General features: G+C 40.0%; 2 protein-coding genes across 2 annotated transcripts; both read left to right on the top strand.

Annotated features, from left to right (window-relative positions):
• Window positions 1–267: 267 nt before the first annotated feature.
• On the top strand, window positions 268–6,691 carry rab6bb (RAB6B, member RAS oncogene family b). The gene is made up of 8 exons (XM_084912544.1): window positions 268–469; window positions 2,500–2,558; window positions 3,145–3,198; window positions 3,618–3,723; window positions 3,877–3,988; window positions 4,144–4,237; window positions 4,937–5,003; window positions 5,664–6,691. Exons 1-8 carry the CDS (start codon window positions 400–402, stop codon window positions 5,726–5,728), a joined length of 627 nt encoding a protein of 208 aa, XP_084768670.1. The 5' UTR covers window positions 268–399; the 3' UTR covers window positions 5,729–6,691.
• A 110-nt stretch (window positions 6,692–6,801) lies between these two features.
• aire (autoimmune regulator) lies at window positions 6,802–17,720 on the top strand. The gene is made up of 13 exons (XM_084912546.1): window positions 6,802–9,309; window positions 9,583–9,757; window positions 11,240–11,380; window positions 12,263–12,328; window positions 12,404–12,547; window positions 12,689–12,804; window positions 12,905–13,026; window positions 13,117–13,186; window positions 14,692–14,826; window positions 14,952–15,073; window positions 15,649–15,727; window positions 15,844–15,942; window positions 16,442–17,720. Exons 1-13 carry the CDS (start codon window positions 9,163–9,165, stop codon window positions 16,523–16,525), a joined length of 1,500 nt encoding a protein of 499 aa, XP_084768672.1. The 5' UTR covers window positions 6,802–9,162; the 3' UTR covers window positions 16,526–17,720.
• Window positions 17,721–24,357: the final 6,637 nt, after the last annotated feature.

The following is a 24,357-nucleotide window of genomic DNA, read 5'->3' as shown; positions in this document are numbered from 1 at the left end:
CTGAATATACCTTAAAGTTACATTTAAATGTTTTATATGGCTGGTGAATAAATAAAAATTACAATATTTATTAAATAAATGTATTTTTAAAATCGTCTCTTAGGTGTTTTTCTTTTTTTACCTTAAACTAAAAATCATGGGCGTTTTTAATGAGTTTATGTCCAAGAAAAAACAAAAAAACAAAACATAGTACAGCTTCAGGCCCAATAGAAAGGTGAGGGACTGAGATAGGTGAGGTCGCGCAGGCGCACAAGCTTCCTAAATTGACAGGAGGATGCTGAGCTGCATTCCCATCATTCTGTGAGTAGAGGAGGATCCCCCTGCGCAGGCATAGCGGGCGAGACACCGAGCGATAAAAACATATAAAAATAATCCAAGTCGAGCTGTTTATCTGCTACCATGTCCGCTGGAGGAGACCTGGGGAACCCCCTGAGGAAATTTAAACTCGTGTTTTTGGGAGAGCAGAGCGGTGAGTCAGAGCTCGGGCGGGTTTGGGTCATCCTTATGAAACATGCGCATATATCGAGGGCCATGTATGCAATCCGTGATCATTTTGGGAAGTTTAAAGTGAATCCAGAAGATCTTTCTAGTGGCTTTGCTATATTAGACGCCCATGTTGCCTCTGGCATAATTTGTAGCTGTGGAAATTTTGATTAACCTTTTAAGAAAAAGAAAGAGAAATGGCTCTGATATAAACGCAAATTCTTGTATATTACCTAGAGGGCTTTTTGTTGTTGTTTTTTTACTTGCCGCAAAGTGCCATCATTGGAAGCAGGCGCTGGGAATTGTGGTGTTTTGATGTGCTGCAGTGACTAACAAATATGCCCAGCCTTTTCCAGATAACGCTATATTGCCCCACACATCGCTTATTTCTCACACAAACGACCCTTTATTGTGTTATATGACAGCGTTTAACATTTCCCCACCACTCGATGGCTATTATTTTTTTCTTTTTAAAGAAGAAGATAATAAGCGGTCCCCCATGTGTCAGTTCGGGACACACCCTAGGCTGGCGATGTCTGTAGCATCTCTAAACCTCGCGGTCTCCGATTCGGTCCCATAAATAATCAAATAAAAGAAAAAAAACGAGAGCTTGACAGCGCCACGATAATATACCAGGACTATTTAATTCAATAATCCGTGTATTCAGGGTGTTATCGGCTGTGTATGTGCGTTGATGTGATGGCACAAATTCAGGAGGAGCGGATCGATAATGGTTTAGCGCTGTAAAGCTGCCCGAATACGTGTTCAGACATCAGACATCCAGAGTGGCAGCAGCAGAGCTCTTATCCCATCAAAAGCACGAGCAAAGACTAGAAAAACACATAATTAGGCCTAATATGACAGAAGCTTGGCCTGTTTGTGTCTTACATTGTGATGCTTTAGTGTGTGTGTGCGTGTGTGTGTGCTGCATGTCTAAGACAGAGCTGCGTGTCGACTGAAAAAAAGCCTCACGGTGTGTTTGCGTGGCCTGTACTGCAATGTTGCTGTCCACGGTGCTGAAAGGAGGCCTGGTGTGGCCACTGCCCATCGCTGGCTTCAGGAGTACTGCTGTCTGCGTACTGTGCATGAGGCCCTTCTGGAAAGAAAAAAAAAAGTCCTGTCCTCACTCATGTGCGGATCTGATGTAAAATGGTGCTGCTGGGAGGGATGTAAATAAAAATGGAGATCACTAGGCTCACCTTGATCCTCTGAGATCAAGTCTCCTTCGGCATCAGTCCAGTGAGCATTAACAGCCGGTCTTTTTGTTACCGTGGTCACATTTCTGGACACAGTTTGTGTTTTCGTTGCAGTCACCTCTCACATTATTTTCAAGGATAAAAGACAGGATGGGAGGGGGGGAGACTACTTATTGTATTTAAATTGTTCACCTTTGGTTTTATGGTAAAACTATAGCACTGAGTAGTGACAGAAATACACAAAAAAGAAAGGAAAATGCAAAGGAGAAAGAGAAGGCGAAGAAAATACACACCTAAATCATGACTTAATGGGAAAACACATAAACGATTAGCACAAAACATACAGACATCGCAACATTACTTTGAGATTTTGGTTCTTATCTGAAACCTTGAAGTGGAATAACATTTGAATTTCACTTTAGATGTTTGCATTGTTTAGAGGCGTACATGTTTCTGTGAAGAGGAACATTTACACATTTGATAACAGGAAATCTAAGATAGCAGATTTTTCTTACTTTGAACTGAAATCCATTTTGCTGCCCTTATTTTGAGCTATTCATTGATTCATACTCACATATTAACTCAGGCATATTTTTGGTGAATTACCGGGCAGATTTTGTTCCAGTGAGTCATGGATTTTTTTCTCCCCCCCCTCCTTAATTTCTTTTCATTTTTACTGGCTTGATAACTGCCGCTGGTTAAATATTCATATATAACTGTGGTGTTGTCACATCAATGAAGCATATTTTCATTATGTTGATTGAGATCATATATCGATGTGTCCGGACCCTGAAACCAACCTGTGTGTGCTCTGTTTTAGTGGGGAAAACGTCTCTCATCACTAGATTCATGTATGACAGCTTCGACAACACATATCAGGTGAGATCTGGAACAGATCCAGAACCTAAAAACAATTTAAATTATTAAGCAGCATTGATTGATGGCTTTGCTGATTAGCATCTATACGAAAGAGGTATTGGTGGTATTGCTTATAATTGTAAAAGAAATTCAATTTTTCTTTTGGAGGTTGAAGGTTAATATGGGACCGTTATTGCAGCGAGTGCTTTTTGGTCAAAAACACTCAGTATATTAGATTTTCACGAATTATGTCCTGATCTGAATCATGCCATTTATTCAAACATGATTAGGAACAGCATTGCAGCACTATTCGTTTCTTTAAGAAGAGAAAATATATCATTCCTCCTTCGCCTTTCTCAGAAGTTTGGTACATAACAAGTCTGAAGGATTGGGCCCTGAGGGCAGCACAAATTAAATTAGTGTTTCAGTCAGATTCAATTTCTGTGCTTGATGGCTCCTTTTTTCCCCCCTTTCTTAACAGCTTTATGTATTTGAACAAAAATCACTCTGCTAGAGACAACAGATGGTGCAGAGAAACATTTACATTTTAATGTCTGGGTTTTTGCTGATGATTTTCTCCCCCTCTTTTGCTCTTCCCTCTCCACAGGCGACCATTGGAATTGACTTCCTATCGAAGACAATGTACCTGGAGGACCGGACAGTAGGAAACCTTGATCTTCATTTTTAAAATTCTCATTTCTAAATACATGCGCAGATGACTTGAGGTTTTAAGTAGGAAACAGCCCAATTTCTTCTCTGCTTTGACTAATCCTTGATTTGATTTGCTTAATTATTCCCTTCCGTCACACACTAATGTGATTATGTTATGGTTATTTCTGGTAGTAACAGCTTTGGTGAGCTGACTTTTCTGGCCCTAATAACTCAGAGCCTTACCCATGGATCATCTGCTTTAGCCAGTATTAATACTTTTTCTTTGTCAGGATATTATTGTGCTCTGCCAGCCTGCACAGGAGCTGATACTGGCTTATCCTCCTGGAAGTGTACTTATAGGCTATGTGTGGTGTGGCAGTTTATGCTGAAGGCGTGTGTGTGTGTCTGTGTGTGTGTGTACACATGCAGGTAAGGCTGCAGCTGTGGGACACAGCTGGACAAGAGCGTTTCAGGAGCCTCATTCCGAGCTACATACGAGACTCGACGGTGGCTGTGGTTGTCTATGACATTACAAGTAAGCGGAAAGCTGTAGCCTGTGTATGATGTACGTGATACACTTGTGTGTTTCTGTGTTAAAAAGATAAACACTTGAGTAAAAACAAGTGTTTGTCTGTTGGGTTTTTGAGACAAAAAAACTGTATGTAATAGGAAACTCTGGGCTCCACAGATGTAAATTCATTCCAGCAGACCTGCAAATGGATTGACGATGTCAGGACAGAGAGAGGAAGTGATGTCATCATCATGCTAGTAGGCAACAAGACAGACCTGGAAGAGAAAAGGTAAAGATGGTGGCTCGTAATCATCTCTAACATTTAGCTACAGTCTTCGACATGGAGGTTTTGTTCGTTAAATGAGCAAAAAAGCTGTTTGAAGCAACACGTCAATGCCGAATAAATTAGCCCGAGATGCTGAGTCTGGCTTGATTTTCCTGCAGGCAAATCACGATCGAGGAAGGAGAGCAGAGAGCCAAAGAACTGAACGTCATGTTCATCGAGACCAGTGCCAAGACAGGCTGCAATGTCAAACAGGTGATCCCTGCAGTTTTACCAGATTTCACAGCATTTTTGCCATCACTTGATTTCAGAGTCTCTGCCAATCCCCAAATCCCTCCAAGGTGATCACGCCACGACACAGACCCGGTGTGGATAAATCAAATGTTTAAATATGGACAATGTTGGTAAAATGTGCATTCCGTATTTAGTTCTTGCTGGCTAAAGATGAATGAAAACAAAAAACAAAAGCTAGTTTACCGATATCTATCTAGTACATTTACTCAACTACTGCACTGAAGCACACATCGAAGGCACTAACATTTAATGTTACTAGCTATACCACTTAACATCCAGTACAATTTTGGAAAATATCAAACTTTTTACTTCAATAGATTGATCTTACTGCTGTAGTTATATTTTAGAAATTCAAAATTTTAAAGTAAATCTTCAAATCAGGCCAGCTTCAACAAGCGCTAGTGGACATTTTTTGTGTTGCATTGCTACTTTTATTCAATACTTCCTTCATCACCTTCAGCATAGACATTAAGTAAACATCAAGCCTAGTATTAGTCAAGGGGTAACATGATACAAAAAAGCTCCCATCTTCCCAAAAATAATTTTTCACACATCTTGTAATGCACCCCCCCCTCCCCCCTCCCCATTTTTACGTTTTACCATTTTTTCATGCCCGCTGCCTCCTGCTCTTTAACCTCCTCCCTCTTGTTCTCCTCCTAGCTGTTTCGTCGAGTTGCAGCAGCCCTACCTGGAATGGAAAGCCTGGACGATGCAAATCCTGAAGGCAGTATCCTTTACAGCCGCCGTGACTCACCATGCCGATAGCCAAACAGCCCAGCAATAGGCAGCTTATTTTTAATCTCTTAGTGGCTGCTGGCACACGTACAGATAGACTGCCGAGGAATCAGCCATTAAACCTTTTATGCTTAATAGAGGAGGAACAAACAGAGCCAGGAAGATGGTGTGGATGCACAGGCACAGCACCACATAGTGGCTGACAGGGAAGTGACGGCAGAGGAGGGTGTGTGATGGAGGATGGTTGTGTAAGGAAGGTGAGGGATTCTTATCAATAAATGGGAATTATTATATGGAAACTTACAAACCAAGAAACATTTAACTTTAAAGAAGTGCCCTTAAATTGTAGTATAACATATGGATTTGTCTATACTTTACTATGAAGCTCAACATATTTTGGTTTGTCTACAGGTCTTGAGGATTGTGGGGAAAATATGGGGCAAAGTTTTTGGGGCCTCAGATGGAGCTGCATAACATTGGATCAGACAAAAAACTACAACTATGGAGGGGAAGGAGATAGAAACAAGTAATTGTAGCATACAGGACCTGAGTCCACATTAGCTTACGGGAATCTTTGACTATCATTTGTGGCATGTCTAGGCCAAGTAGTTTACTTCGCCATGTGACTTTTCCTTAACGTGCCAATTTCCAGTGATTGACATCAAGCTGGACAAACCAGCGGAACCAGCTGTGCCCGAGGGCGGGTGCTCATGTTAATGCAGAGCTGCACTTGGACAGCTCCCTTCACACCATAGGCTTGTTGTGTTGCTTACTACTGGTTAGCTTCCAGTTGACTTCTCTAATTGGATATAGGATGTGGGCCTTGTATCTGATTGGACAAATCAAATGTTATCTTTCAGTCTTGTTCAGTTGTAAAATATTGTATACTTTGTCAATATGTAAGTGACTGGAGGAGAAAAGGGAAGAAAACAATTGTTGCAATGAAAATGAACACACACACACTGAAAAAAACAGTTTGGAGAAAAATGAGGAAACCAATGGAGTTCTTTTCGCTGTTATGTTTTGTATTTTTTATATATAAAAAGGGAAAGCACCAAAAATGATGCCTAAACACAGAAGGAGAAATAGCAGGAGGGTCGGCCATTTTTCTAAATAGCTGAACATGTCTGAATGTCTGCAGCACGCATGCACGCTGATCTGATCTTTGACCTTTGGCCTGCCCTACAGGGTCTCCGTGCTCTGGAAGGAGGCTGACTATCTTAGAATGTTTTATAGCATCTCTCTATAGCATCTCATGACAAGACGTATCTCATTTGATATTCCCACAACTTCCAGTAGGATCACCTAACAGTAGCTGTGAAAATGTGGCACTCTATCTCTCTATGGGTTTAACTTTTATAGAACAAACTGTACTGTGGTTAAAAAAGAAGTAATAAAGAGACAACTTACTATCACAACTCCCTAACCCTCCTAAAAGTCCTCTCCTCTTCCTTCTCTCCTCCCGCTATCCTTCTGTCCTTCCAGTCTCCCCATCCCTCCATCCCGGTAATACACATATAACAATCCACTGTAATGCACCGCACTGTATATAATAATGTAATATGTATGTTGTGAACGTCCCTCTGTAGAAGTGGTCCTTGTTCACCAGTATGAATAATGTAATAATGTTTAATGATTAATAAATTACAGATTAAAGGGCTTCACTCTCCTAACCATCAACATTTACCTGGTAGCAAAATTATCTACTCTTCTATTTTATTTACTTTCTGTTTTTTTTCTGAGAAAATGTGAGATATGGCAAGTTGTTGGGAGTTTGCACAAGCAGGTTTAAACCACTACACTAGTTACATTAAATAGAAAACGACAGAATATATTTAAAGTAATTAATAATTAGTAATTAAATAAAATACACAGCTTCATTTACACAGCAAATATTTTTCTTGGGAACAAATGAATTAGTAACACTTAAGATACGCTAAGACACTGATAGCATCTAAGCTAAAGCTATAAACACAATCTGACCTTAGATATGCAGCATTTACTTACAATATTTAGTGTTTAGTTATGTTGTGTGCCAGGTTTTTGTGTTTTTAATGACTAAATATGAAAATCTAATGAGCACTTCATGTGTCTTACGCAGATATCAGTTGTTAACTGGTAGCTAGCCAATTTAGCTGTTATCTAACTCTTAACATTAACAACCAAGTAAAAAACACTAAAAAGTGTAGCCTCACCAGTTTGATGTTTTTTATGAGTACCCTTTCGTGACATTGCCTGGTGACATAAATTGAAATTATATTTGCTTTACCTCATAGGAAACCTCAATTGACATTTTAGCTACAGTTTAGCTTAGTTAGCTAACTGGTTGGAAAAGAGACAAACTATGGACCATTCCTAAAACATGAAAACATTCATAACTTCACAACTATGAAATCAAAATGAACAAAAGTAGTCTCTGAGAACAAGAGACTGGACCAGTATAATCTCAGACCCTTCCAGATGCCTGTATTAAGCATTAGCTCACCATACTCAGGGTGTCTCTCCGTTATCTGGAATCAGTTAGCCTAACATTGGCAATCAGGATAAGCCGCCATATGAAGATGGTTTTTCAAAGGAAGATGAAACAGATGAGAAAATATGAAGTCTGAAAGCAACACAGCAATGTGTATGAGAGTAAAAAACACCCCAGAATAATATCACATTAACAGTATGTGGATTAAGTGCTTTAGTCTGTAAGACTGGAAAAGAGCAGCAATATTAATAAAGTTTTTCCAGGAATGAAAGCCGGTGAAAATGCAGATTGTGTAAGTTAACAGATTCATCAATATTAGCAGCTCTATCATTAAGACATGGGAGAACCTGATGGATTATAAAAAGTATTTCATTAAATTAATGTTTAAAAGCAGCTATTAGGTACTAGTTGATCTCTAACCTGAAACTACAGGTAGCATATCATATTAATTATAAGTCACCTTACCCATTACCATATATCCTGGTAAGAAATGATCCACCTTCACAGTACTGTAAACTCAGGGTTAATCCTGAAGTCACCCAGATAAGATTAAATCCTGCTTCATAATACAGGCCTCAGGTCTCTGTATCTCATTTACAAACAAACTTTTAAAGAATCTAAGACTTGAATTCTTCGCTGCCGGAGATTTTATACTGACCTTGTCACATTTTTGGATGACCGTTTCCATCTCATATGGTTTGGCACACAAACCACAGATGATTTTTTTGGCTACTAAAGCAGTAGCTTTTTTTAATGCTTAACTTAGTTGGCCATCTTCTGGCTTTGGCTTTGCAGTGAACTAAGGGACTTAGTGAGCATATTTCTCAAGCTACCCAGTTGTTTCCTAACCTTATTTATGAGTTAAAGTAATTGGATAGTCTAGCATTTAGACCTAATGGATATTTACATGACATGAAATTGAATTAGTGGAAACTGCAGGCAAATGCTCTATAGTAAATGACAAGCCCGAAGCCTTAACCTTAGACGAGTTTTATTTTACCATTCTCTTGTGTATTTGGAGGAGAGACCGGTTCCTCTTTGTTTAGGCCTTTTTAGTAGAATAATGAGAATTGGAGGAACAAACTAAGAGAATAACAACTGCATAAAGCATAGTAGGCTACCAGTCATGCAATCAGTCTGTCAGTCATTAAAGTGTTTACAGTGTTAATGTTCTCCTGCCTGTGGCGAAGTCATAATTATCACACTAATGCGGAGTTTCCTGTGGTGAGTCAGTGTGTGAAAACCTGACAGGTGAGGGGAAGTTGAGGTGGAAAGAACCTTTTAAGAAGAAAACTGTCGCACATCAGGTCACTTCACTCTGCTCTCCTGATGTAAGAGGACAGGTATTCCCCTGGATGAAGGCCGTTAGTGCTGTTAGTGGACAAATGAACTCAAAAGAGACAAAAGGTCCAGGGCTGGCCTCCCTGGAGGGAAGTCTCAGAAATGAAAGGCTGGTAGCTTCATTTTTTTTCATAGAGTCATAGATGCGTTATTAAAAGCACAAACACGGGATGAAAAAAAAAATACAGGAGTTTTTAAGATATGGCTTATGCATGTATGCAGTCAGCCTGAAGCAGTGCACCTTCCCTGTGAGGGACACACCCCCCACATCTGAAATTCTTCATCTGTGGTCTCAGACGGTGTCAAGTCATTTCTCACTTGCACACAAAAGAAGATCATGTCAAGAGTCGAGGCGTTTAGGGACACAAACCTCCGCTCGCTGCTGAGGGAGCTGCGAACTGACATCGCTATGGCTGTGGATGACCCTTTCCCCCTGGTCTATGGTTTGGCGGACAAAAACATCATCACAGAGCAACTGCTGAAGGTGAGAAACTGAACAGAGATTGGATATCGGTATTAATTGTGTAAACCTTAATTTTGATTTGAAATAATTTTTTTATGCTACTTTAAGCAAGTGTCGGGTACGGCACTATCCAACATTACAAATATACTGAGTTAACCTGTCAAATTAGTATTATTTTTAAATATAATTGCTTATAATTGAAAGAATATTTGTTGCATCTGGCTGATTCCATTAAAGGATATCAGTGCTGAATTTTCAGTCTTCAAACTCATAAACTTAATGTTGTGTCTATAGGAGACTCTGGAGAAAGAGGCTAGAGAAGGCATCCACAAGGCCATGTACTCCCTCCTGTCCTGGGTGTTGGAGCAGAGCAGATCCACTGTCCAGGCCTTCTTGAACAACTTATCCAAAGACTATAATCTGGACAGCTACCCCAGGCTGCAGACCCTGCTCACTAACCTGGATTCCCGTATGTGACACACAGTTTACGACAAAACATTTGTCACACACAAATAAATCTACATCTATACACTTGTTATAGGCATGAATGTCGTAATAATTTTGTCATGGTGATTGACACGATAAGTTCATGATTCCTATTAAGGAATAAACTATTGTTCTCCCACGGTGGAATGATTGTACATCATACATCTATTGTGACTTCAAAATGACAAGAATTGAGTGCACAAGTTTTACTTTATGTTAGATTCACACAGGCTCAAATATATGGATCCGTACACCCCCATTAATATTTGGTTAAGTGCCCCTCAGCAAGATGCACCTCGACCAGATGCTTTTGGAAGCCATCTGTCATAATTCTGATGGGATGTTTGAATGGTGCTCTTGGCAAATTTGGAAGATTTTATTAAAATTAGCTGGTTTCCTGGCATGGACCCGGCTTTTAAGCTTAGTCCACAAATTTATTGGGAATTTTGGAAGGTCAGTATCTTAATGTTAGCTTGTTTGATCTATGCTAAAACCATTTTGTGTGTGAGTGAGTGTCTGTGTGTGTGGTTGAAAAACCAAATTAGGTCCAAGTTTCAACAATCTAATTCCCAATTTGAGGTGAAGTCAAAGAATTTGGATGTAGTCCTCCTCTTCATTATTCCATCCACTCTTGAAATCTGTCATTACCACTGGCAGCAAAACAGCCCCAGAACATGATGCCACCACCACGCTTGATAGTTAGTACAGTGTACTACAGTGTACTATACCTCTTGTCACTATGGCCAAGTAGCTCAATCTTTGTCTTGTCTTTTGCCAGACCTTAGTAAAGTGGTCACACCCGAATAACTTGTCCCTATGTACAATTGTCTGAATTTATCTTGAAATTTGCAGCTGTTTAAAAATGGCTCCGAAAGACAACTTGTGTAAATCTAATAGTCTCCTTATTAGATTTTCACTGAGTTCCTTGGACTTTCCAGTCTTATTGCCAACACAATGAGTGCTGTCAAACAAATCCTTTTTAAATGGCAAAGAGAACTAGTGGCGGTAGTCAACCAGTTAATAGGCCTTTAGTGAGTATATGTATGTATTTTGGTCTGTATGTATACTTTTGAACCCATGTGAATTAGAGAAATATAAATAAATAGTTTCTAGTGCTTACTATTCTTGTTTAGATTTTTTTATTTGTTTATTTAGAGTCAATAAAGATGATGTACAGTTAAAAGAACAGTTCAAAGAAATCATGAAAAGACCAAAATTCTATGACGTTCCTGCCCATGATGAGCATCTGAGGATCCTCAGAAGAATACACTACTGTACCAGTGTCAAATAACATTCAGCACAAACTGACATTCCTCAGATTTTTTCTATTTTTTCTTATTAATTTACAAAAGCAATAAAACCTCAGTTGCATCTGTTGCACCAGAGCTGAAAACAGTCTCTCGGGACAATTTTCTGTCACATTTAGATTCTAATGGTTTGCATTGTTGCTGATTTTGTTTGACAGGAAGGGAGACTGCAGGTTCCAAACATGAAAACAGACCATCTGGAGGTCACAAACCTCCTCACAGTAAGAAGAGGAGCCATGTGGATGGAGAACCGAGCTCCCAGCGGTCACAGTATCATGCCAAGACAACCGATGGAGGAGGTCATCTCCCATACTGCACTTGCTTTGTATCTGTTCTCTGTCAGGGGCGATTGTGGCTCAAGAGTTGGGAGTTCGCCTTGTAATCTGAAGGTTGCTGGTTCGAGCCCCGGCTTGGACAGTCTCGGTCGTTGTGTCCTTGGGCAAGACACTTCACCCGTTGCCTACTGGTGGTAGTCAGAGGGCCCGGTGGCACCAGTGTCCAGCAGCCTCGCCTCTGTCAGTGCGCCCCAGGGTGGCTGTGGCTACAATGTAGCTTGTGTGTGTGAATGGGTGGATGACTGAACGTGTAAAGCCCTTTGGGGTCCTTAGGGACTAGCAAAGTGCTATACAAATACAGGCCATTTACCATCAGACACTGCAGACCACATTTTTACAAGATAAAATAGGACCTGTTACGTCCATCCCATTTTTCTATTCTTGGATTAGAATCATTTTCCGTGATTCATTTAATCAGCTGCTCCCTTTAGGGGTCTTCTGCCTCCACCTCCTGCATGCTACCCTTAACTATAGTCACAAATCTTTTCTAATTAGCTCAAATATTCCTTATTGACCCTAATCACTTTCTTCTGATTAGCTGCCTCCAGAAGTCTTGAACTACAGGTGGCTACAGGTGGGTGGGGCTTCTGTACTCAGCCCCAGAGTTGTTGAGAGGAGATCCCTTCTCCCAAGAGTAGCAAAAACTCTCTGAAGAGTGTTTGGAGCATGTTTAAAATAAGTATCAACTATTGTTAAAGTATATGTGACAAAAAAAAAAGCAAAGCATAATAGGCTTATTTTGGCAATCAAAAGATACATAGGCTTCACAAACAATTAACCTGGAATACTCTAATACGCACATGACTGTGCTGTCTTCATTATAAAGTCTTATCTACTCTGTTTAAGGAAGTAAAGTGAAGCTCTACAGAGTGAAGAGTGAAGCTCCTGGCTCCAAGCTGCCATCTGAAAACAGTAATTATCATAAAAATAAATATATTAAATACTTTTATGCCACAAATACATAACCAAACCTATTTTCTGCTTCAGGTGTGCAAGTACTGTCTTCCACAATCCAGAGAGGAGTCCACCTGCCCTCTTCATCCTCCTCCTTCTCGACTCCCTCCGCGGATCCCCCAGTCAACCATGATAACCAAGAAAAGGTGCATGTTATGCAGGCATATTGTTTGGAAGGTAAGTCATATAATGAATATGTGAACTTCTTTTTTCAGAAAACTGAAGCAACATCAAACTATGAATGTGAAAACACAGACCTAACTAAGCTTTAACCTTTATGCAAGATTTTCCCCTTTAAAACCCACTGTCATTTAACAGGGCCCACCAGAGAGCCCATTAAAGCTGGTGGGGGTCCGTCAGAGGAGACAAATGCATCAAAGTCCAAGTCTGCTAAGAGCACATTTCACCACCAGGTGGAGACAGCCACACGCATGGTAGACGCTGTAATCCACTCACTCTTAACTAAAGTTGCTTGTGCTTTATATGAATGTGGGTGCCTGCTTATCTATGTTACATTTATCTGTTTTTGTTTAGATTCATTACAATGATGATGAGTGTACAGTGTGTAAGGATGGAGGGGAGCTGATCTGCTGTGACGGTTGCCCTCGAGCTTTTCATCTGGCCTGCCTTGACCCTCCACTCTCATCCATACCAAGGTGAAGAATAATGTGCTGGTGTGCCGAGATGGGTTTTTTTCTTTTAAGTCTTGCTTTGAGAAAGAGGTTATAACTTTACATTATCTGCAGTGGCTCTTGGCAGTGTGAGTGGTGCCGTGGACACAGGGTGAAAAAAGAGAAAGCACAGCTACCCTTACAAGTAAGTTCCTGAAGGAAGGAAGCAGGAAATGTGCACATACCGAATCCACTGAATAACCTACAGTACTGTGAAAAAGTCTTCAACGACCCTCATTTCTTTATATTTTGCTAGGAAAATGGGAAATGGTTTCAGCAATTTGTTAAAACATGAGCAAACATACATAGAAATGCAGTAATGCAGTCAATATTTGGTATGACCATCTTTATTCTCCAACACAGTCTGAACTCTCATAGCCAGCCTTCTGATATTTTCTTTAAGTAGTCTTCAGGAATAGTTCTCCAAAAGTTCTTCTTGAAGGTTTTTTTTTTCTTCTGATTTTAGCTGCCATTTGTTCTGTTCTCTGTCAAGATGATCCCACAGTGCTTCAGCAATACTGAGGTCCGGGCTCTGGTCTGGCTAATCCATGACTGATAATGTTGCATTGTGTGTTTTTTCAATCCAGGTGTGCATTCACTGCATTGGCAATGTGTTTGGGATCATTGTTATGATGAAATATTATCCTTTTCTCGATCAGACACTTTCCAGATGGCACTGCATATTGGATCAAAATCTGTTGCTACCTTTCTGCATTCAAGATTTCATCATTTTTGACAAGATCCCCAACACCACCAGCTGAAATGCAGCACCAAACCATGACAGAGCTTCCACTGTGTTTTACAGATGGCTATAGACACATTGTTGTACCTCTATCCTGACCTCCTCTGTACATGATGTGAACCAGACGTTTTAGATTTGGATCACTCCAGGACACCTGTGGTCTTTGGCTTTCTGTCATTTAAAAAAAAAAAATGATTTAGCATACCTCTCTTTTTCCCTTCCTTAAGAACTGCTTCTTGACAGCCACTGAGACCATTTGCATCTGCTGCAGATAGTTTTTTGGGCCTGACATTTTTTCTTTTGTCCTCCACTTGTCGATTTCTTTTTAAGGACACACTGCGCACCATGCTGAGATATGCCTGGTTTTTGGCTAGTAGCTTTTGGGGAATCATCTTGTTGGTGCAAAAATGTGCTATCTTAAGCATTTTTCATAGATTCAGCAAAAGAAATGAACAAATTATGTGACTAGACTGAAAATGAGTAAACAAAAAGCAGCTGAAGAAAACTTTAAAAGACCTTCACAAAGCCTGGAGAGCTATTGCTCAGGACCACTTTAAAAAAATTCCTAGAAAGTCTGGGAGTCTTGTGAGAAAAACATAAAGAAGTGAGCAGCGGCCCAAGCCTCTGAGTCACCCCTAGTACTGACTAGTACTGTGTGGTCATTTTTAAATGTGAGAATCTTTCTGCTCATAGCAACTTATATTTTCAGTACGTTTCATGTGTAAAAGAAAACTCATGGTTCTCACACCCTGTCTGGTATTTCCAACTTTAGTAATTTGTATTTATGTAGTTCAGGATAATAAGTCACAGTAAAACTTGAAGACTTGTTTACAAAAAAAGTTCTAAGGGCTTTGGTAAACACTGATGCTTTTTCTAGAACTGATCATAGTCTAAATATTTGCATTCAGGCACTCTCAGCTCAGCCTCAGCAAACAAACACAAACTGCAGTAACTCCATCACCGATGTCTCATTCTACTCATCGCTGTCATCCTCCCTCACAAGCGTCACGGCGACGATGAGTGCGTCAGGTGGCAGAAACCAGGTGACCTTCTACATCATTCAACCATTTTTTTTGAATCAGTTCAGCTTCCATCAGCCTCATCCTTTTTCCGCCTCTGCAACATGTAAAAATAGTCACACTTGATGCATGTATAAATTTGTCTCCAGTGCTCGGGTGGAGAGCTGGTCGGCGTGAGGGAGGTGTGCGGTGTTTGCCACCTCGGAGGAGGAGATTTGACCCACTGCTTTCAGTGTCTGAAGCATTTCCATGTAAACTGCCACTTTTCCAAGTAAGAAAACCACTAATTTCTTCTTCCGACTGAAGAAGAAAGATTTTTAGGAGACGACAGAGAGCGTTTCCCCTGAGCTCCTGAAATCCTAATCTCAGCATCATCTACATTAGAAGAAAAAAAAACGTTCGGGGCTCTCTGAGAACTTCCTGTATGTTGGTATTGACCACCAATGTGCATTAAGGGTGTGCATTTTCAATAATCTCTCTTGGGATAATGGTGGCTAATGGATTGTAAGTGGAGCCCATGCAGCTGAGTAGTGAGCAATGTGAGCGAGGTTCACAATGATTTTACACAACGATAACACAGATACAACAAATTAAAGCCGAATCCATGTGATAAGCTCTCGTGGCTCCTTTTTATGTTGATTAAAAACACAGTATTAACCAAAGCCAAACGATAAGAAGAAAAAGCTTCCCTTTTTTAATTAATTAGGGCCCCAAGTTTCATGCAAACAGTTTATTTTCCCAGCTGGAAGGGTTTGAACGGCTTCCTGTGTCAGAAACGACGTATTGATTGAGAGAAACCTTATACACCACGGAAATGTTCACTCAAAGCATTTGTGTGTTTCTAAGAGGGAGGTCCATCTGCCTGTCCTGCTCCAGACTGTGGGGCAGCTCTGCTGAGAGAGAGGCTGAATCCAGAGGCGGGCAGGTGTGTCTCCACATGTACACACCTTGAAAAAGAATTTACAACCTTTATTATCTTAATACCACCGAATACTCTATGTAATCTCTCCTGTGTGTGTGTCTGTGTGTGTTTGTCTTCAGCTTGCACCGCTGGCTCAAAACACACTTAGTCATGATCAAAGCGCCTCCCTCTCTGAGCCCATCCACCATAAAGATGAACTGGACTCCATCCTGGGAGATGTGAGTGGAGATCAGTTACATGTCGATATCACAGATGCAGGCAGGGTGCAACAGTTCACGTCAGACACAAGATGACTGTTTCCTTATCACAGAGACAGTCCACTGACTGTCGGGGTAAACAAAAAGCACCGAGGACAAAACATTAGGAGATTTGGAGCAGCTTGTCCTGATGTTGTTAGCTGTGATTTTGGGCCTGAAATATGTGTACAGATGTTTTACAGATGTGTACAGATGTGTGAGTTCTTCTTGGCTTCACTGGGCTCACAGTCTTGATTTGGGTGCCTCTGTTTTTAGCCCCTACCTGCTGACTATTTAAATAATTTACAATTCAGAAGCTAAATTTTCGAGTTACAGTGAACTCTAAGAAGGTTTGCATTATAGATGGCAGATTGATTGATTAAAGGATTTATATTTACCTAATATGTTACTAAATCTATGACAAATAGACAAATAGGTGTTCAGCAGTTAATCCTATTGTGTTTTCTTCTCTTCACTGCAGCAGAGCTCCATTGATGGCATCTTACAGTGGGCTTTCCATAACATGTCTCGTCCTCTTCCAGGCTCTCAGGGATGCTACCAGTGACAGAGAACCAGGAATGCAACACTGTAAATCAGCAATGATGAAATCAGTGTGTAGCTGATTAAAATGAGCTCACTAAATATGGGTGCTGATTATTTGCTTCTTTCTCACTGCTTGTTAAAACAATTCGGTGACTTTTGATTGAATGTTTCATACACGAGTCATGTTTTCCACCCCAAAAAATATGAAAGGTTATGTGAGAATAAATCATAACATGAAATGTATAGAAATGTATAGTTGAACCCTAATCATGTATGTAGAAGATCTGAATGTACAACACGCTGAACCTTGAAGCAGATGGTCTACAGCAGCAGACCAAACCAGGTGCCACTTCTGTCAGCTGTGAACAGAAAACTGAGACTACAATATTCACAGGTTCACCAAAATTGAACAAAAGATAGGAATAACATTGCCTCATCGTATGAGTCTCGAATTCTGCTGCAACATTTAGATGACAATTTGGGGTAAACCACAATAAAGCATGCATCCCTCCTGCCTTGTATGCCTGCGGTGTAACAGTTCAGGCTGCTGGTGGTGGTGGTGAAATGGTTTGGGGGACATTGTTTGCACACACTGAGTCCCTTATGAACAGCTGAACCTTGTTTAAACATCACAGCCTACCTGAGTATTGCTGTTGGCTTAGTTGCAGCATACCCATCTTCTGATGACTGCTTCCAGGAAGATAACACATTATGTCACAAAGCTCAAATCACCTCAAACTGGTTTCTTGAACATGACAATGCTCTCAGTGTACTCAAATGGCTTCCACAGGCACCAGATCTCAATTCAATAGAGCCTCTTTGAGACATCATGGATGTTTAGCCCGTGAATCTACACCAACTATGTGATACTATCAAGTCAGTATGGACCAAAATCTCAGAGGAATGTTTCCAGCACCTTGCTAAATCTGTGCCATTAAGAATTAAAACAGTTCTGAGGCAAAAAAAAAAAAAAAAAAAAGGGTCCAGCCAAATACTGCCTAATCAAATGCACTTAATAAAGTGGTCATTGAGTGTGTATATAACCCAAGCCAAGCTCACTGACCTCAGTGCTGTGTGTATGCACCCATTTGCCTCCAAGTTTCCATGGATTTCAGTGCAACCAGCACTTCTCTGATGACATAATGCTTTATTGTGATTATTGATGGAAAATATGCACTGTGCAATAAAACCACTGGCCTGAAACTCCTGATTTAACATTGGACCTGTGACAAGTTACAGCTGCAAAATTAGCTTTTAATGCTGCTCTTGCATTAGCTACTCTTGGTCTTAACTGATAAAATAAATGTAGTTATATAGTTAAATACCAATACCAGCCTTTCTGTAATGCTTTGCCTACTCTTTAATCTTTTAGTTCTCAGTCTTATTTTCCCTGCATACTAACCTCACGACTCAGCACTTGCGTGGGAGACATAGCAATGGGCCACTGATATCTCTGCTCATACAGATTGACCCTAACAACTGTTTGTCAGACTCGTCATACGCACATACGTATCTGCATACACACAAGTGTGTGCATTTTGGCTCTAAAGAACCACAGGTGCTGTACTTTAATGTATTTATACACACAGGGAAACTACACAATAATATGCTAATTTCAAGTCTCCGCACCTTTTTTCCTCCTGCAAATCACAGACAGATGTGCTTATCCAAGAAGAAAGTGTGTTATAGTAAATTAATACCCACATGCACACATGCACAGTGGTGAAACACAAAGAAAAACAGACAATGTAAATGTCTGCATGTGCCCAAAGTCATTTTCTCTCACTGCTTTGGATCTGCAGTAGATTTACATTCACACGTTACGCCACATGGTTTCAATACAATGAGGTATGCACGCCGAGAAATGCCTCTATTTAACAGGAATTCCTTCAGGACTATATCACTTCAATGAGGAATGTTGTTTTTGTCATGCTATTCATGAGTTTTAGCATGACTGCCAGAAGGATGGAGCTCAGCCAGGCAAATTTTTCTCCCCTCGGTATTCAGTTGCCATGGCTCAGAGCTCCTACAGACCCAAAACAGAGGATGAGAAACATGTTCTTTGCAGTGTGTGTGTGTGTGTGTGTGTGTTTGTATCTGTGAACGTACAGCTCTGTTTATTTATCAGCCTGCTTTCCAAATGGTTCATGAAACATCTTGCATACTTGAGGCCTCTGTGCCTTTGTAGGGAAGTCAGTATCTGACATTGAGAAGAGAAAAAGTTTGCGGAGAAAACAGAGAAACATTTTATGCCTGGGAATGTCAAATTCTGGCACTGCTGCAGGTTTTCTGCCTTAATTTTTACAGTGTAAGTAATGTTTTTACTTGAGATTTACTAACACACCATCCTCCTGGGGGTGGGTGCAAGCCACATAAAAGACCACATGGAAGAAACTGATAAAACATTCAAAGAGCTTTTCAGTCCAGAGGGGGAAAAAAACACCTTCTCGCCACTAGGTGGATCCCACCTGTTTTTGAGGCTTTGTACGGGAACATAATTCTCACCGCAGCATGATAGCAGGAAGTAGGCTATTTTCTCCCACAAAACAATGTTTGAGCTTGTAGTGAAGTGCGGATTGCCGAGATTTGATCTTAGGCTAAGGCACCATTTCCCCATACAAGTGATACAGCAAAAATAGATTTCAGATGGAGATACTCTATTGTTGATTCTATTTATGTCACAGCTGTAACTGTTGGTGACTTGTAAAATCAGCATTACGAAAGATGCATGGTGAGTTTGTGAAACATTTTCTGCTGTTTCAGACACTGAAAATACCTCAGGCCACCGAACTCAAGAAATATTCATGCCCAAAATTTAAATAACAGGATTACATGTAAATTTTCCATGTAATTTAAGAGGCAGAAATCTGCTAAGAAGTCATGTTTTTGTGTAAAATCACACAGATGTTTGGTGTGTCTGTTATCTACTGAGTAGTGTTGTGTTATAATGGTCTGATTGTGTCTCATCTCCTGTGTTGCATCATATCTCTTCTCAAGTTTTACATACATTTTCTTGCTTCACAGCATTCCTATATGACGTCTAATGAGGAGGAGAGGTCACAGACGTTATCTGGAGTATTAGTAATGTGTTGTTTAAGGCTTAGGTCATGGCCTTATTATGTCTGCTTCTCAAAAACCCCAAACACTGGATCATTGTTTCGCTATTGGTAGCAAGCTAAACAAATATTAAAGATGTTTCTTTATTCCAAGCCGCTGTAATTGTGTCACTGTTTCATCACACTTGTATGGGAATGTTTTAGCGTTTATTTGGCGAGACTGGATGTTTCTCAGATGAGAGTTTTACGTTTTTGAAAGAGGTTGAGCAATGATTACAAAAACAAATAGGCGCAAGAATCGTGTCTACACCCACTTTTCTGTGTCAGTCAGTGTGAAGTCAAAAGGTTAAATTGTCTAAACACATGCATCCTGTTACAACTACGTTCATCACAGGCCAGGAATTCTTTGGAAAAATATGATAAGTGAAATTCCCACGCTTTGGGCATCCTCTCTCTTTGGAGAAGTTAAAGTTGTGGGCAGCTTTCCAGCGTGTGTTCCTGCTGGGCCACGGCAGTCCAGGTCTAAAGAGCTGAAGCCTCTGCGACTTCCAGTCATGACCCTTCACTCTTTGTTCGCACTATTGTTATGGGCAGGAAATTGCAAGGGGCCCTGCTCAGGTTTGGCATGAAACTTCGGAGCAGAATGTGCTACTTCTTTAAAACCCTGAGTAACAGCAGCACCACTGCGAATAAAAGAAACCATTTTAACACACTGAGTAATAAGCAATCTTTTAAATGACTAAACTAAGATTGTATAACTATGACCCACGTGAATGTGGGTCATAGTTGTTTATATAGACCTAAACACCCATAGTTTATCTTCTGATAGGTGTTAACTTCCCCACAGGCATTTTTATTTACAATCTCAAACGCTCATTGTCTTTCATTTGTATGGACTGCTAGGACTGTAAGCTCTGCCCTCTGATTACTGATTTTCTGCCTCACTGACCACTTCATTAGGTAAAACTTGCTAGTACCAAGTTGAGCCCCCTGTTTCTTTCAGAACTACATGCACAGATTCAACAAAGAAACATTCCTCAGAGATTTTGGTCCATATTTACATTATAACATCACACAGTTTTTCCAGCTGCACATCAATGATAAGAATCTCCTGTTACACCACATCCCAAAGGTGCTGTATTGGATTGAGATCTGGTGACTGTGGAGGCCATTTGAGTACAATGAAATCATTGTCATGTTCAAGAAACCAGTTTGAGCCTTGAGACATGGTGAACTTTCCTGCTGGAAGCAGCTGTCAGAAGGTAGCCACACTGTGGTCATAAAGGGAGGAGAACAATACTCAGGTAGGCTGTGACAATTTAAACAATGCTCATTTGGTGTAATGGGGCACAATATGTGTGCCACACATTACCCCACCAGCAGGCTAAATTGTTGATGCAAAGCAGGACGTATTCAAGCTTAGGCCAAAACCCTTTGAATGTAAGAACAAAAGTTTCAACACTCATCATATCAGGCAATGTTTTTTGATCTTTCATTGTCAGTTTTAAGAATATAAACTGTTGCCTCAAACTCTTATTTTTTAGCCACTCTGTACTTAAGTAAGAGTAAAGATACTAGTGTTGAAAAGTGCTCAAGTAAAAGTGAAAAAGTACAGTCTCTGAAATGTACTCAAAGAAAGTTAAAAGCAGCTTTTTGGAGGACATTTCTACTAGCTATTGTTGTGCAAAGCTAATTGAGCCTTGTGATATATTAATGTATTAATGTAATAATAAAATAGTATCAGTAGATGGGAATAAAGACTTTATTTCAATCTAAATGTAAATTCTAATAAATTTACTCAGGTTGAATCATTTAGTAGAACAGCAGAGCAGAGAAAAAGTAGGACAATTTAAAAAAAACGAAGCTCTATTTTCTTTGCCACTAAACAGGAAAATGTGTACAGTCAGGGGTTACAGTGGGATTCGGTGGGTGGGGGAACTCTAAAATCAGTTTTAATGGCTCAGCCTGAGGAAAAGAACTAACAATGATTTCTATTGAGAGCTCTTAATGTATCAGTTGTGATCAGCTGCTCTTCTTTACAGATTTATACATCTGAATTTAACAAGGTGTAAGCAGATGTTTCATGAGTTCTCCTGTTTATGCTGTCTTTATACTAGACAGCCATTGCGCAACAGTCACACACACTGTTGTTTACTTTAAATCCATTACAACACAGCAAACTAACCTATTTATTCTGCACCAACCTGCTGAGTATTTTTCATGCAACCTTTAAATAACACAGTTAATCTACCTCAGTTTGCCAAAACGTCACATAAACAGACCCAATATTTGATTTAAAAACATGAGAACTTACATTTCCAGTGTATCAGACACCACTGAGTAGTCCTTACCTTTAAATCTAACCTCATTTCTTCCTGTCCTGTCTTTCTTATCTTTCTCCATCTCTGAGTGAAGTTAGCGTCTTTCTTTTCTCTCCCTCTCCCTCCCTTCTCTCCCTTTATGCTCGCTCATTTTCTGTAGGGCTAGCGAGATGCTGAAGTAACACCACTGTTGTGCCAAAATAAGAAAAACACACAGACAACACAAACCACTTTAACCCCTGACTTTAGCAAAGGCTTGTGCCTCTTTGATCTCTTTTTTTTAATACGACATCCTCTGGTGATTAAAACACGAACAGGACTGCCTTTCATGTGTTACTGTTCAGACTTAAATCGGTTTAATGTTTGAAGGCCTGTGGGTTAAACCAAAAGTAACAAGCTTGTTTTGAAAATGTAGAAAGTACAGATATTTGTTTAGAGAGTAAAAGTAAAAAATAGTCAGGAAAAAAAATATTCAAGTAAATTACAGTACAGTATTCTACTTAAGTACCACAACAAAGTATGTGTACTTCTTTACTTCCCACCTCTGGCTTTCAGAGAGCCTCTTCTGCATACCTTGACTGTAAAAAGTGGTTGTTTGAGTTACGATTGCCTTCCAATTAGGTCAAAACAGTTTGGCTATTGTCTCCTTATCTCTGGCATCAACGAGGTATTTTTACTCAGGGAACTGCTGCTCACTGGATATTTTCTACTTTTCAGATATTGTTTTGAACCGCCGAGATGAATGTGTGGGAAAATCCCAGTAGATCAGCAGTTTGTCAAATACTCAAATCTGGCACCAATAGCCATGCCACATTCAGTATCACTCAAACCACCTTTCTTCCTCATACTCATTCTCAGTTTAAACTTCAGCAGGTTGTTGTAACGATGTCTACATGCCTAAATGCATTGAGGTTCTTCCATATGAATGATTGATTACATATCTGCACTAACAATCTGTTGAACAGGTGTACCTAATAAAGTGGCCAGTGATCGCAGTGTTCACACATATATTAAACAAGTTAAATGTTGTCCTTTCTCGGGTTAAATCTAAAGCCGAGGGTCTACTTTTCACCACATATGAGCTAGTTAAAGAGAGAAAAGACTTCCCTTTTCTTCACTGAAATGCAATCCTTCACTCTCTACGTGTTTTGCACACAGGGAAAAACGTCTGATTTATGACTGCATAAAGCAGAAGGTTCTAATAAAAAGTTATACATGTATTTAAATGCACAACAGCTGGGTAGCTATAAGACTAGCACTCAAGAGATATGACAGTAATGGAGGGAGAAGTCAATTACATTTGCAACTGTGGTTGAGTTTTTCTCTTCATGATTTTGATCCTGTAAGGCTGTTATGTGGAGCTTGTTTGTGGACTAGATGGGCTTTTGTAAGTGTGGATAATCATTTTTAGATGGCTGACCTTTTTTTAAAAGTGGTGCTGCACTTCATTCCCACAGGCGAATCAGATCGATAACAGAGTAACAGAAATGATATTTTTCTGTTATAGAAACTCTTCTTTCAAAATGTGGCTCTTACATTAACCGCAATGAAACCAATGACTGTTCGTTGGTGGCTTCAGGGGCCTTGTGTTCATTTAAAACTTGTTCTTCCTCTACTCCACACTCCAGGAGCCTGGTTTTGCAGGAAGTTCTTTTTTTCCCACAATTGCCAAGTGCTTGTTCATAGGGAACTGTTACTGACAATCTGTCCAGCATGTACTCCACCTGTCACAGGCCCCCTGGGACCCTGAATGGGATGAGCGATGGATGGATTAAAAAATGTCTGCATGAACCAGCTAAAACACTAAATTGCAATTTACATGTTTCATTAACAATAATAACCCAATAATATTATTTAAGTATTAATAATACTCATACTAAATCAATACTTAATCAACTCTAACACTGTGGATCTACAAAATAACACGACTGTCTAAATTCATTTAAGACACCAGTGGCACCACTTGCAACCTGACAGGTTTCAGTCCTCTGTGTGATATCATAAATAGTTTATAATGTGAAAAACTTCACGACTACTTACTATACATCTGTTTGATTAGAGTAAATATAAAAGTTTTCTGTTACTTCAATTTCTCTGATGTTGGTCTCAGTCCAACATTCCTGTGTTGCATAAGAGCAGTCTAAAGTCAAAAAGTCTTATTTGTTTTCTGATATTCTCTGAGGTAAATCAGAGCACGATATTACACACACACACACACACACACACACACACGCATGCATGCATGCACGCACGCACGCACGCACACACACACACAAGCAGCTGTATCACATGCCTCTCCAATTCTGCCAAAATAAATTTGCCTCTTTCTCCCTCCTGACATGAAGTTTCCACTCTTAGTTAAATGTCACGGCCACTTTTCCTTCCTGCTTTGAGTGATGCTCGAGCTGTAACCTAATAGTGGTTTTAAGTCAGAAACAATGATCTCTTTGCCCTTTTTTCTTCACTGAAACAATGCC

This window comes from Perissodus microlepis, chromosome 18 (genome assembly GCF_051167445.1).
Source record: "Perissodus microlepis isolate ML-2025 ecotype Zambia chromosome 18, ASM5116744v1, whole genome shotgun sequence".
Taxonomy (NCBI): Eukaryota; Metazoa; Chordata; class Actinopteri; order Cichliformes; family Cichlidae; genus Perissodus; species Perissodus microlepis.
Note: the sequence above shows the minus strand (reverse complement) of the source record. Positions and strands in the feature narration are given on the sequence as shown.